The sequence below is a fragment of the Ranitomeya variabilis genome, chromosome 5, assembly GCF_051348905.1.
Source record: "Ranitomeya variabilis isolate aRanVar5 chromosome 5, aRanVar5.hap1, whole genome shotgun sequence".
Taxonomy (NCBI): domain Eukaryota; kingdom Metazoa; phylum Chordata; class Amphibia; order Anura; family Dendrobatidae; genus Ranitomeya; species Ranitomeya variabilis.
In genome coordinates, this window is record NC_135236.1 from 32,903,354 (window position 1) to 32,918,201 (window position 14,848).

General features: G+C 42.4%; 1 protein-coding gene across 1 annotated transcript; it reads right to left on the reverse strand.

Annotated features, from left to right (window-relative positions):
- Positions 1–6,472: 6,472 nt before the first annotated feature.
- On the reverse strand, positions 6,473–14,640 carry LOC143774787 (extracellular calcium-sensing receptor-like). Its single transcript, XM_077262555.1, has 6 exons — positions 14,480–14,640; positions 10,377–10,665; positions 9,155–9,976; positions 8,244–8,462; positions 7,486–7,609; positions 6,473–7,404 (listed from the first exon to the last, which is right to left on the reverse strand). The coding sequence occupies exons 1-6, from the start codon at positions 14,638–14,640 to the stop codon at positions 6,473–6,475; spliced, it is 2,547 nt and encodes an 848-aa protein (XP_077118670.1).
- Positions 14,641–14,848: the final 208 nt, after the last annotated feature.

The window sequence follows — 14,848 nt, forward strand, 5'->3', positions numbered from 1 at the left end:
TCTCTACTCCCCTCTTATCTCCTCTTCCCACAATCGCATACTAGATTTCTCCTGCGCATCCCCCATACTCTGGAACTCTCTACCACAACACATCAGACTCTCACCTACCATTGAAACCTTCAAAAAGAGCCTGAAGACCCACCTCTTCCGACAAGCCTACAACCTGCCGTAACCACCAAACCGCTGCACGACCAGCTCTATCCTCACCTACTGTATTCTCACCCATCCCTTGTAGATTGTGAGCCTTCACGGGCAGGGTCCTCTCTCCTCCTGTACCAGTTGTGACTTGTATTGTTCAAGATTATTGTACGTGTTTTTATTATTTATACCCCTCCTTACATGTAAAGCGCCATGGAATAAATGGCGCTATAATAATAAATAATAATAATAAAAAAGAATGTGGGCACAGTATGGGGGTCAATATAGACAGTGAACCTACTGTATGGGGGTCAGTATGGAGAATGAGGGTACAGTATGGGGCTCAGTAAACAGGAGTGACAGAATGAGGGCACTGTATGTGGAGGCAGAGTATGGAGAGAGTGCACAGTATGAAGGAAGGGCACAATATTGAGAGGGAGCAGCATGGACATAAGGAGTCCATGACGTATGGATAGTGTAGAATCCAAAATTTGTAAAGTAGGATGATTGAGTGGGTTGTAAGTCATAAAGGGGACAGAGTGTAGCTCATAATACATGAGGGAGGACACTGTGGAGGCAAAATTCTATAGAAGAGAAAATTGTGGAAGCCATGTACCATAAGAGGAGCAGTGTAAGGGTAATGTTTTGTGCAGCACAGTGAGGGACAATTATTTATTCAAATGCACAAAGCAGGGGATATTTTATTTAGAGGGGGAATTATCATGAAAATGTTATTTTTAAGGACACTGTGCCAGGATATGCTGCAGAAGACTGGAGAAGAGGAAGTCTGCAGAGATGAGTTGTGGATTTGAAAAGTCATCATGTTGTCAGGACCAGAAGATGAAGAAGGAAATGAAAGCCAATTGAGTCAGAGGTAGTGTTGAGCGATACCTTCAGATATGCAAAGGTATCGGTATCGGATTGGATCGGCCGATATCCAAAAAATATCAGATATCGCCGATACCGATACCCGATACCAATGCATATCAATGGGACACAAAATATCGGAATGGTTCCCAGGGTCTGAAGGAGAGGAAACTCTCCTTCAGGCCCTGGGATCCATATTCATGTATAAAATAAAGAATAAAAATAAAAAATATTGATATACTCACCCCTCTGACGGCCCCAGCTCTCACCGGTCCAAGCGTCTGCCTCCGTTCCTAAGAATGCAGAGTGAAAGACCTTCGATGACGTCGCGGCTTGTGATTGGTCGTGTGACCGCTCATGTGACCGCTCACGCGACCAATCACAAGCTGCGACGTCATCGAATGTCATTCACTCCCTGCATTCTTAGGAACGGAGGCACCGCTAAGAGCCAGGGGCCGCCGGAGGAGTGAGTATATCAATATTTTTTATTTTTATTATTTATTTTTTACATGAATATGGATCCCAGGGCCTGAAGGAGAATCTCCTCTCCTCCAGACCCTGGGAACCATACGCACCGCACACTTCCGATTCCGATTTCCGATATCGCAAAAATATCGGAACTCGGTATCGGAATTCCGATACAGCAAATATCGGCCGATACCCGATATTTGCAGTATCGGAATGCTCAACACTAGTCAGAGGTACTTGGATAGAAGGGTACAATTACAATGGGCAATCATGATTTCTAAATAACAAATGATGGTTCTGTTGATGTATTACTGTACTGATGGTTGTTCTGGCAATATATAAATGTACTGATGGTGGTTCTGGTGCTGTATTCATGTATTGATAAAGGTTCTAGTGATTTATTAATGTACTGATGGTGGTCCTAGTGCTGTATTTCTGTTATATTTTGTCTCAACAAGTACTTCTTTAAAATCAACAAACACTTTAGCAAGCTGTCAGCCAAACAATGTTTTGACCGACTGTTTGGCTGGCTGCTATCTCGCCAAACTCTCCAATACCAACAGTGACTGATATGCTGAGCACATCTGTGCGCTCTGTGAGAGCAATTATCAGACATCTTTAGCAGCAGCTTATCTCTTAGAGAAAAAAAAAGATCTTCAGTCTAATCGTTATTCATCCGTATCCTTATCTCTTCTGATAATCTCCTGTTTATGGTCTAAATGCACATAAAGGTACCTTCACACTAAACGATATCGCTAGCGATCCGTGACGTTGCAGCGTCCTGGCTAGCGATATCGTTTAGTTTGACACGCAGCAGCGATCAGGATCCTGCTGTGATATCGCTGGTCGTTGAACAAAGTTCAGAACTTTATTTGGTCGTCAGACCGGCGTGTATCGTCGTGTTTGACACCAAAAGCAACGATACCAGCGATGTTTTACACTGGTAACCAGGGTAAATATCGGGTTACTAAGCGCAGGGCCGTGCTTAGTAACCCGATGTTTACCCTGGTTACCAGTGTAAAATGTAAAAAAAACAAACAGTACATACCTTCGCGTCCCCCGGCGTCTGCTTCCCACACTGACTGAGCTCCGTAAAGTGAAAGTGAAAGTACAGCACAGCGGTGACGTCACCGCTCTGCTGTTAGGGCCGGCGCTCAGTCAGTGCAGGAAGCGGACGCCGGGGGACGCGAATGTAAGTATGTACTGTTTGTTTTTTTTACATTTTACGCTGGTAACCAGGGTAAACATCGGGTTACTAAGCGCGGCCCTGCGCTTAGCAACCCGATGTTTACCCTGGTTACCCGGGGACCTCGGCATCGTTGGTCGCTGGAGAGCGGTCTGTGTGACAGCTCTCCAGCGATCAAACAGCAACGCTGCAGCGATCGGCATCGTTGTCGCTATCGCTGCAGCGTCGCTTAATGTGAAGGTAGTAAGCAGGCTCCTTGCATCTTCTCGCCCAACCACTTGCACCAGTGACCCCATTCCGTCACATCTCCTCCAGTCCCTTTCCCCGGCTGTCACCTCTCACATAACACAAATATTCAACCTTTCCCTCACTTCCGGTATTTTTCCCTCCTCATTTAAACATGCCGTCATACATCCATTACTTAGAAAACCCTCCCTCGACCAAAACTGTGCCGCTAATTATAGACCTGTCTCTAATCTTCCCTTCATCTCTAAACTCCTGGAACGCCTGGTCCACTCCCGTCTTACCCGCTATCTCTCAGATAACTCTCTTCTCGACCCTCTTCAATCTGGCTTCCGCTCTTTACACTCTACTGAAACTGCCCTCACTAAAGTCTCTAATGACCTACTAACAGCTAAATCTAATGGTCACTACTCCATGCTAATTCTATTGGATCTTTCCGCAGCATTTGACACTGTGGATCATCAGCTCCTCCTCACTATGCTCCGCTCCATCGGCATCAAGGACACCGTTCTCTCTTGGTTCTCCTCCTATCTCTCTGACCGATCCTTCACTGTATGTTTTGCTGGTTCCTCCTCCTCTCACCTTCCCCTTACTGTTGGGGTTCCTCAAGGATCAGTCCTAGGCCCCCTCCTCTTCTCTTTGTATACTGCCCCTATTGGACAAACAATCAGTAGATTTGGTTTCCAGTACCATCTCTATGCTGACGACACCCAATTATACACCTTTTCTCCTGTTATCACGCCGACCTTCTTAGAAAACACCAGTGATTGTCTTATCGCTGTCTCTAACATCATGTCCTCCCTCTACCTGAAACTGAACCTGTCAAAAACTGAACTCCTCGTGTTCTCTCCCTCTACCAACCTACCTTTGCCTGACATTGCCATCTCCGTGTGCGGTTCAATCATTACTCCCAAGCAACATACCCGCTGCCTTGGGGTCATCCTTGATTCCGAGCTTTCATTCACCCCCCACATCCGATCACTGGCTCGCTCTTCTTATCTGCATCTCAAAAACATTTCTAGAATTCGCCCTTTTCTTACTTTCGACTCTGCAAAAACTCTTACTGTTTCTCTTATTCATTCCCGTGTGGACTATTGTAACTCTCTACTAATCGGCCTCCCTCTTACCAAACTCTCCCCGCTCCAATCTGTCCTGAATGCTGCTGCCAGGATCATATTCCTCACCAACCGTTACACCGATGCCTCTACCTTGTGCCAGTCATTACACTGGCTACCCATCCACTCCAGAATCCAGTACAAAACTACTACCCTCATCCACAAAGCACTCCATGGCTCAGCACCACCCTACATCTCCTCTCTGGTCTCAGTCTACCACCCTACCCGTGCCCTCCGCTCCGCTAATGACCTCAGGTTAGCATCCTCAATAATCAGAACCTCCCACTCCCGTCTACAAGACTTTACACGTGCTGCGCCGATTCTTTGAATGCACTACCTAGGTTAATACGATTAATCCCCAATCCCCACAGTTTTAAGCGTGCCCTAAAAACTCATTTGTTCAGACTGGCCTACCGCCTCAACGCATTAACCTAACTATCTCTGTGTGGCCTATTAAAAATAGAAAAAAACAAAACACATAATCAGGTTCCTCGCATCGTGTTCTCATACACTTTATGCAGTTAATAGCCCTCTGTGTCTGTACTGCTACATACTTAGGCTGTTAACTGGTTCATGCAGCTTTACATGAACACCCGAGCCTTACACTATGGCTGGTCCAAATAACTAAAGCAATTGTTACCATCCACCTCTCGTGTCTCCCCTTTTTCTCACAGTTTGTAAACTTGCGAGCAGGGCCCTCATTCCTACTGGTATCTATTTTGAACTGTGATTTCTGTTATGCTGTAATGTCTATTGTCTGTACAAGTCCCCTCTATAAGTTGTAAAGCGCTGCGGAATATGTTGGCGCTATATAAATAAAAATTATTATTATTATTATAAGGTACCTTTAGACTCTTAGGGTATGTGCACACGTCAGGATTTCTAGCAGAAATTTCCTGAAGAAAACCGGAAATTTTCTGCAAGAAATCCGCATTTTTTTTTGTGTGTTTTTTTCCCGTTTTTTTCACGTTTTTTTTAGCATTTTGCAAGCGTAATTAGCTTGCAGAATGCTAGCGTTTTCCAAGTGATCTGTAGCATCGCTTGGAAAACTGATTGACAGGTTGGTCACACTTGTCAAACATAGTGTTTGACAAGTGTGACCAACTTTTTACTATAGATGCTGCCTATGCAGCATCAATAGTAAAAGATAGAATGTTTAAAAATAATTAAAAAAATAAAAAAAATGGTTATACTCACCTGCAGACAGCCGATCTCCTCAGCGGCTTCCGTTCCTATAGATGGTGTGTGCAGGACCTTCGATGTCGTCGCGGTCACGTGGCCGCGACGTCATCGCGGTCATGTGACCGCGACGTCATCGCAGGTCCTTCACACACACCATCTATAGGAACGGAAGTGGCAGCATGCACCGCTGAGAGGCGGGAAGACTCCGGGGGCCATCGAAGGTGAGTATATGACTATTTTTTATTTTAATTCTATTTTTATTTAACCAATTATATGGTGCCCAGTCCGTGGAGGAGAGTCTCCTCTCCTCCACCCTGGGTACCAACCGCACATGATCTGCTTACTTCCCGCATGGTGGGCACAGCCCCGTGCGGAAAGTAAGCAGATCAACGCATTCCTTGGTGTGCGGAATCCCTGCGATTCCACAAATTTAATGAACATGTTGCTTTTTTTTCCGCGATGCGATTTTTTCGTGGAAAAAATGCAACATTTGCACAAGAAATGCGGAATGCACTTAAAATAATGGGAGGCATATGTAAGCGTTTTTTTTCGCATTTTTATCACGTTTTTATAGCGAAAAAACACGAAAAATACTGAACGTGTGCACATGGCCTTAGGCTATGTGCACACGTCAGGATTTCTAGCAGAAATTTTCCTGACAAAACCGGACATTTCTGCCAGAAATCCGCATGCGTTTTTTTCATGTTTTTTACCGCGTTTTTGACGCTTTTTTTGTGCGTTTTTTCATGCATTTTTTCCAAATGCATAGAATTGCGCAAATCCGCAAAATTAATGAACATGCTGCTTTTTTTACCGCGATGCGTTTTTTTTGCGGAAAAAAAACACACCATGTGCACAAAACATGCAGAATGTATTCTAAATGATAGAATGCATAATGTATGCATTTTTAATGAGTTTTTATAGCATTTTTATTGTGAAAAAACCTGAACGTGTGCACATACGCTTAGCCAAACCAGTCAGTAATGACTGATTTAGCGGATGTTAGTTCAATGTATGTTAAGTCCTTAACTACTATCTAAAGGGTATAAGCATTTTTGGTCTGACATACTAGTAGGGTCTTGATTATTTTAAGGGACTAAGGTAGTGTATACGCCAAATATGGCCCTGTTTACAGTGTATAGAATAAGTGAGATAACTACACTTTTAGACATAAATTTATAGTTGAATCTCTCAATATTTGATGATTTTTTGTCTGTTAAGCAATGTCTACTAGTGTTTGCTGGTAGAGGTGAAGTGATCATATATGGTTGAGTTAAGGATTCAACTCTGATGTCCTACTTTGGTCAAATACTTTTCTGATTAGATTTTGCCTCACATTCAAGTGAGGTCGAAACAATATGATGAAACATTTGGGTAAAAATATGCAAACAACTATGGCCCAACTGGAGGAAAGAATGGCGAAGATCTCCATGGCCACTGTGTACTTCCCACGGGAGCTGAGAGTTGCTGGGATGAAGGAAATCCAGACACAAAGAAAGGCCAACATGCTAAATGTAATATACTTGGCTTCATTGAAACTGTCAGGAAGTCTCCTAGCCAAGAAGGCCACAATGAAGCTGACAAAAGCCAAAACACCCAAATACCCCAACATAATCCAAAATGCAAAAGGAGACCCCTCATTACAGTTAAGAATGATGACTCTGGATGCAGTCTGTGTGTCATACTCAGTAAATGGAGGAGAGGAAGAAAGCCAAGTCACACAGACAGATAACTGGACGAGAACACAAATCACAATAACAGAGTAGGACAGTTTCCCACCAGTCCATCGTCGGAATCTTGTCCCAGGCTTGGTGGCCTTGAAAGCAATTACCACTGTTATGGTTTTGGCCAAGACACAAGAGATGCAGAGAGTAAAAGCCAAGCCAAATGCCACCTGACGCAACAGGCACTTCTCAGGATGTGGATATCCAATGAAAGCTAATGAACTGAGGAAGCAGAAAAATAAGGCAATGAGGAGAAGACAACTAAGAGACCAGTTATTGGCTCGGACGATTGGTGTTGTGTTGTAGTGAATAAAGATGCCTAGAGCTCCAATGGGGGTGATAGATGAAACAATAGACAGGGCTGCCAAGCTGATACCCATGGCTTCATCATAGGAGAGAAATTCAAAAGTTCTTGGTAAGCACAAGTCCTGCTGGGTATTGGGCCAAGTATCCCAAGAGCATTTTTGGCACTCCACAGCATCTAGAGAAGAACATGGGGGTCAAAGTGTTTGTAAATGACACATATAAGATACATGATACCTTATGATTGTGTTTATGGTACCTGTAACATTTGCAATCTCTTCTTTTGGACACTGGACACACTTGAAGCAGCACGTGGGCTTTCCTGGAATTGTTGCCTTTCGGAATCCCAAAGGGCAACTTGGACTACATACTGATTGAGGAGTCTAAATAGAAGAATTCACCATATGGACGTTTACTGTACATATCGAAAGTTTGAGAACAAGATATTAGACACTCATAAGGAAGAGCTTGACATTTCATATTTAATGTTTTCTGCTAAAGCATGTAGACGTGGAGGTGCAACATAAAAATAGTACAGGCAGGTGCCTTGGACTCCAATTAAGTGGGGGAACCAAATTTATGGACTAAAGCAACTCTAAAATTGGCCATACAATTCAGATAACTGTCCGTCTTACAACTTTAGAGAAAATATATATACTCTAGATAGGAGATGCAGGAGCCAGTAGACTCTATTGCAACATTATGGCAAGATGGACCAGTGACCCTACATTGAAAACTGCTCGCGTGGAAGGAGTACAGGGTGGAAGGAAATATGGAATATGTGTTATTATAACTAAGAATTGTAGGAATTAATAGAGAAGAAGATGGGAGACGGGCTATCGATGTCAAACAATCAGATACCTAGCTTTACAATAAGAATCAAAGGAAGATATGGGGGAACATCTGAAATTCCCCAAGAATTAGGACAACTTGTACCGCTGCTGTCTAAACCTAAAATAACAACAAAAGATATCTGAATGGGAAGTACCACAACTCTCCACTTGCCAAATGTCCTACCTCAGTACTCCATATAATATCTGCATTGTTAATTTTCATTCGAATTCCTTCCGGCAATCTGGAATCATAACTTCCCACTATCTTTTGCTCCATGGAACCAGTGGCGCTCAGCTGCCAGTTTACAATGTCGTAGAGGGCTGGAGGATCCCCTTTATCATCAAAAAATATCTGAGTTTTGTCTTTTGTCTCAAAATCTACATCTTTAATATAATGAAGGAGCTGAAGAAATGCAAAGGATTAAAACATTTATTTTCTAATTCATCAACCGTAACATTTTTAAAGCCTGAGATCATTTTCTCTTCAAGCTAGTACCACAAAGAAGAGCTCAAGCAAATATCTACTGCAAGCTCTCTACATTACGAGAGGATAACCCAACCTATTCTCCATCTCTCCGAGTCAGGAGTCTCTAAACCTTACAAATATCCTGGAGGCACAACTGAAGCTCTTTTGCTCCCATAGAAAATGTCTAAAAACACCCATAACACTAGACTAATGTTGGCTGAACTTATGATATCAATGTGTTTGGCTTTAAGGCTAATGTGTATGGGAGCCCCTGACAGATGATTGTTGGTGGAGTTAATTATCCGGCATATCTGATTTTGGCCTCTTCATACTTAAGTTCTCAAGAGATACGCCGCTGCCAGAGATGTCTGGAAACATCTCTCTCATGGAAAACACTGGAACACTTGGTTCTCCTTGGTATTGGAGTGGTGACTGATATAGATGCCAAAACATTGTTTGCCTTCTTATTTTATGCAAAACCTTTCTCCCCATATACCAGGGCCTGGGAGTAATCGATACCTCTCTACCTTCTGGAATGACAGCACGCCATTGTGAGAGCTCATCAGTGCTCATTTGCTGGAGCTCAGAAGTCGTTAGAAGTCAGAAATATAAATATACAACTTCTTTACCTGCCAAGGACGTAAGGATGAGATGTTGGCACATGTACCATTAAGGAAAGGTCCCTTTCCTGGTTTACATTGCAGCAAGTTATGTATGGCCCATGCAAAGGTATAAACTGCTGTGTAGATATTAAATGTTACTCTAAGGTCCACGTTAGCCATGGCACTTTCTAATTTTTCATCCCTGTTACATTCATTGATGGTTTGGTTGAGCATGATATCAGTTTCAGTATGGAAGTCGATCCACTTACAAGAAAATGTCTCCTCCCAAAACTCAAGTAAAAAGTGATCATTAGGAAACCTTGAGGGTTGTAAACTGTTTAGATGTTCTACAAATCCGTCCATCTGCCCCCAGTGAATAGCAAAACCTATAGTACCCATCAAGACTGGTTGGAAGTGTTGTTTGTTAAGAAGGATAGAAGTTGACCATGATTCACTAGATATCCAGATTTTCCCAGTTATGTTTTGTTTGGCCAACTCTTCCACAACAGGCATGAAATCAGCATCTGAAGACAAGACTAGCACCACTTTGGCTGATGAGTCTTTGATAACATTTACGATATGTGGAGCACCACTGTTGGGTTGTCCAGTCATGATATTCTCAATGAAGGCCACACAAGCTCCAGCTTGGACTATTTCTTGCTTTATTATCTGAATGCCAATTTGACCATAATCATTATCGGAAGCCAGTAACCCGACCCATGTCCATCCAAAGTACAAAATTAGCTCAGCTAGACCTCTAGTTTGGAACATATCACTTGGTATTGTGCGGAAAAATGAAGGGAACAAGTTCCTATTGCTGAGGAGCGGACTGGTAGCAAAATAACTTATCTGTAGAGAAATCGAAAAAAAGAACTGTCTTAATAAATGCAATGTTGACCGCTCATACTTGTGGACCATCAAGATTTTGTTTTGTCCAGACTTGGATCAATATGATGGCCATAGAGATTACTTAATAAATGACTATGGTCACATCAACTATTCAAATCTGGACAGTCGGGCATTGGAAAAACTTGATTTTTGCTACATGTAGATTGTCATTTGGCTCTTGAAACATGTGCGAATCAATTCAAGTATGTTCATATAAAAACTCAGAGGTGTAAAGATTATAGTAGCTTAGATACAACATGTGGTGAGGAATGCGGGATAAGTGTACGACTTATTTAGTCTAGAAATAACAATTCTGGGGCATAAACTACTTCTCAAAAAAGTAGGGCAATGTTCCCCTTACCTGAGGATACCTGTATAAACCCAATATTTGAGCCATGAGGATTGAGCATGTAGACATAGAATCACCAACAATTCCAGCCAGTGTTCCTTCACCACAATGATAATTTGGGACACTTGGTTCCCTTCCAGATAACATCCACAAGGTGCCTTCTGCTGCTCTTCTCACAACATTACAAGCGTCATAAATCTGGAATCCCAGAGTGATATTGGGAAGAAGATCTGGATTTTTATTGATCTCCTCCACAGCGAATATATGGGCCTGCATCATCTGGTAGGATCGAGCTTCAAGTCTAATGGAGTAAAATGTAGAAGGTTGTAAGGTTTTTTTTTCCATATATCTGTATCTATGTTCTTTAATCCCCCTCTCCAAACTTATAGAGCTACCATTTATCAGAAAATGCCTATTGTATATACTGTTTCAATGGATCTTTTCATTTCAAATTTTGGAAATTAATCATTCACTCCAACACAGAGAAAGCTAATATCTTTTTAAAAGGCTGCACAGCCTCTATAATGCTCTGCAGCTATGACATCTAGCGGATTATCACACCTTGCACAGTGGTGGTCAGTATCTGGGCCATCCCAGATCACTGGCTCCTTGTGGAGCCCAGTTTTTGTATAGCTGAGTCTATTTCTATCTCTAGTCATGGGGTAAGTCTCTCTCTTTCCTGTAGAGTGTAAGCTCTTATGGTCAGTGGGGTCCTCTCTCTCCTGTAGAGTGTAAGCTCTTATGGTCAGTGGGGTCCTCACTCTCCTGTAGAGTGTAAGCTCTTATGGTCAGTGGGGTCCTCTCTCTCCTGTACAGTGTAAGCTCTTTTGGTCAGTGGGGTCCTCTCTATCTCCTGTAGAGTGTAAGCTCTTATGGCCAGTGGGTTCCTCTCTCTCCTGTAGAGTGTAAGCTCTTATGGTCAGTGGGGTCCTCTTTCTCTCCTGTAGAGTGTAAGCTCTTATGGCCAGTGGGTTCCTCTGTCTCCTGTAGAGTGTAAGCTGTTATGGTCAGTGGGGTCCTCTCTCTCCTGTAGAGTGTAAGCTCTTATGGTCAGTGGGGTCCTCACTCTCCTGTAGAGTGTAAGCTCTTATGGTCAGTGGGGTCCTCTCTCTCCTGTAGAGTGTAAGCTCTTATGGTCAGTGGGGTCCTCTGTCTCCTGTAGAGTGTAAGCTCTTATGGTCAGTGGGGTCCTCTCTCTCCTGTAGAGTGTAAGCTCTTATGGTCAGTGGTGTCCTCTCTCCTGTAGAGTGTAAGCTCTTATGGTCAGTGGAGTTCTCTCTCTCCTGTAGAGTGTAAGCTCTTATGGCCAGTGGTTTCCTCTCTCTCTCCTGTAGAGTGTAAGCTCTTATGGTCAGTGAGGTCCTCTTTATCCTGTAAAGTGTTAGCTCTTTTTATTGCCAGCTTTCCAGTATTGAGACTCATGAGAATTTTTTCTCCGCAAATGTAATGTTTTGGGAAAATTCGGCAAAGCCAGCAATTTCGAATTTCAAAATATCCGCTTATCTCTATCGTCCTGGTGAAGAAAGAGATTACTCCAAGGATGTTAAGACCAAAAGATTTGGTAATGCTGATCTATGTATCATTGTTGGCACTGCACACAGATTACTCAGGTTTTACGGTTAGCAGAGCATTTCACTTTACAATAATAGTGATACATGGCCTCCGTGGTACAAGATTAACTGATCGTTCGGCCACTGTTTGGTCAATTAAACTTACTATGTAAAAATTAAGGCATGCATACATACAATCTAAAGTGATCACATATGGAATAACTGTATTGTATAGCGTTCCATGGGTCAAGATTCATCAATGCTCTAATTTACTTCTTTCCCTTAGATTGTCCACATACCGGGAATTGGCATAGGCCATTGTGCTTTCCATATATATCTACTATGAGGAACAAGACCTGGTCCTTGTGTCCTGGTTTCGCTGTGACAATTACAATCATATAACATCCTACTATCGGATATTTGGTATTGATGAGCCCTCCACATCAGTGCCGGAGTTCATATCTACCTACTGCCAAATCAAAACAAATATAAGCCTTGTAGATTTTGTAGACTTACATTTGACATTTAAGATCTTCTGGTTTGCTTGTAAAATGAGTTTCTGAATAGATCCTTTTCACATGAATGGGGAACGTGCCTCCTATGACCAGGTCCCCAAACTGCCCTAGATACCCGCTGATATTGCCACCAGATATATGGCAGCCTGCAGTGGACGTCACACCTTCACACCCTTGCACAGCACAGGTATATAAAAGCCAAACTTCGCAAAACAACAGGGATGTGATCTTATATAGACACTGCATATGTCGTAAGGTTACATTCGGATCTAGCGGATGAACAGTCAGATAATATGTCATGATTGGGTTTCACATAGAGATATGGGATTAGAACGTTGATAAGGTGAAGCAGACCATCCAAAGAGCCACAGTCAGGTCTATAATCTACTCAATTGGTGGAAAATCTTCCAGTATGAGAATAGTCTTAGTCTGACATAGATAGTAAGAGATCTGTCTTAGAGAAGCCAGGCACATTCATGTAAATTTATCCTTTCCTTCTCCTTTTTTCTTCCTTCCCCTTCTTTCTCCCTCTATATTTACTCTTTTGTTTGCACTATCTTATACCACCAGTCCCTTCACCTTTCTTTTTCCTTATCCTTCTTTCCTCTTTTCCTTTTTCTCTTTCCTTCCTTTCCTTACTCTCCTCTTCCCTTTTCCTTCTCACCCTATCTCTTTTCTTTCCTTTTTCCTCTCTCTCCCTACTGTTCCTCTCCTTCCTATTTTGACTTTTTCTTCTCACCCTTTCCTTCTTTCCCCTTCCTTGTGTACTCTCATCTCCCTTTCCTTTCTTTCTCCAACTCTGATTTTCTTTCTTACATATCTATTCCTTTTTCTCCTCTCCTCTTTCGCTTACTCCCTTTCCCCTATCCTCCTCTTTTGTTCTCCTCTGCCCTTCTTCTCCCTTCCTTCACTCCTTATGCCCTTTTAGTTTCTTTCCCCCTTACCATCCCCTCCGTTCCCCTTTCTTCTCTGAGCTTTTCCACTCCTCTCTACCTTTGTCTCCCTTACCCTTTCCTTCCTTTTCTGTCCCCTTCACTTTTTCATTCATTCCCCTTTTCTATCTCCCTTACCTTTTCTGTCATTCCTTTTCTATCTACCCTTCCCTTCTCCTCCCTTCTCTTTGCCTCTTACCAGTTTTGGAAAACTTAGAGCCACATAACCAATGGGATTCTCTATGTCCGGTCACTCACAAAATGCCTTTTTAGTGCCACAAAAAGTCAGTAATCCTTGTGTTATTTTTTTACTGTCCAAGAACCATATATTCCACCAATATTAAATCCTCCTCCAAAAATATATTTTAGTCTAGAAAATATCTATGACACCCCCAATCCCAGGCACTTTAGTGAAGCTCAGTATCGTCACATTTGGAAAAGTATTTCATGCACCCACGACACACATAATGCCATCTCATAGACAGCGAGAGGATAAGTCAGTACGGGGGTTTATATTCTTTAAGGATGCTTAAGTCCGGTGGGGCTGGAGTGTAATTATTGTATCCGGCTGCAAAAGGAAAGGATGATTTCAGTACAATCATCAGTACAATTAACCATCCCAAGTGACTTGTCATCATCTTACATCAATACAATTTACAGCTGGTTCATAATGCAACCGTCCAACTATAATAAAACAAATATTAGAAATGTTGCCCTGCTAGGAGACATTAGGTGAGATCTTTTAAAAAACAAACTTGGAATTATGGAAACATTTTTGATGGAGACGATCTTGGTCATTGTAAATCTTATAAATAAATTAAACCACAATTTTGCCAGAATTCTTAAATTAACTCTTCAAATATACCGGGATCAGACTAGACTGCATCGAGACCTCCAGAGGAGAAGTGACTGGTGGTCCAGCCTCCACCCGCACAGCGTTGATGTATATCTGTTTTACTTACATCATTCATTCTGTCAAACTTCATAAGAACTGTTTTTGCATGCATCCACTATCAAATCACAGCCAAATCCATCAGAGCATCTGAGTGGCCTTTGGCATTTCAGCTTTCTGTATCGCTTGGCCATTCTCTTATGACATTTCCATGGTTATTTCATACTTTTCTTGTGAGCTGAGTGATGCCAGCATACAGGACACCCAAACACTGAGGAAGGCCAACGTGCTAAATGTAATAATCTTGACCTCATGAGAAGAGTCCAACCAGGTCTCAGCAACACCAACTTCATCAATGTGTTCTCCCTGTACCAAGGCTTCTTCCATTTTTTTGCTTGACTTCTGACATTTGTGTCTTCGCAAGGGAACATCACGTTGGTCCTATTACTTGGGATTATGTTGAGGTGTGCTATAATGAATGGCAGCTGAACCCCTCTTGTCTTCATTCCAGGTCCAATAACAGCTCACTGTTAAACTTATTTGGTGCTGGCACCATTAGTACAGCTATTTTTCTAAAGGGTCCCAGGATCCGTTT

Excerpts from the sequence above, each read along its gene's own strand:
- LOC143774787 (XM_077262555.1), bottom strand. The coding sequence starts at position 14,640 with ATGGAAGAAGCCTTGGTACAGGGAGAACACATTGATGAAGTTGGTGTT. Across the intron at positions 7,610-8,243 it reads ATATTATATGGAGTACTGAG|ACTCCTCAATCAGTATGTAG; the intron begins GTAGGACATTTG and ends TCTTCTATTTAG. Across the intron at positions 7,405-7,485 it reads AGAGATTGCAAATGTTACAG|ATGCTGTGGAGTGCCAAAAA; the intron begins GTACCATAAACA and ends GTTCTTCTCTAG.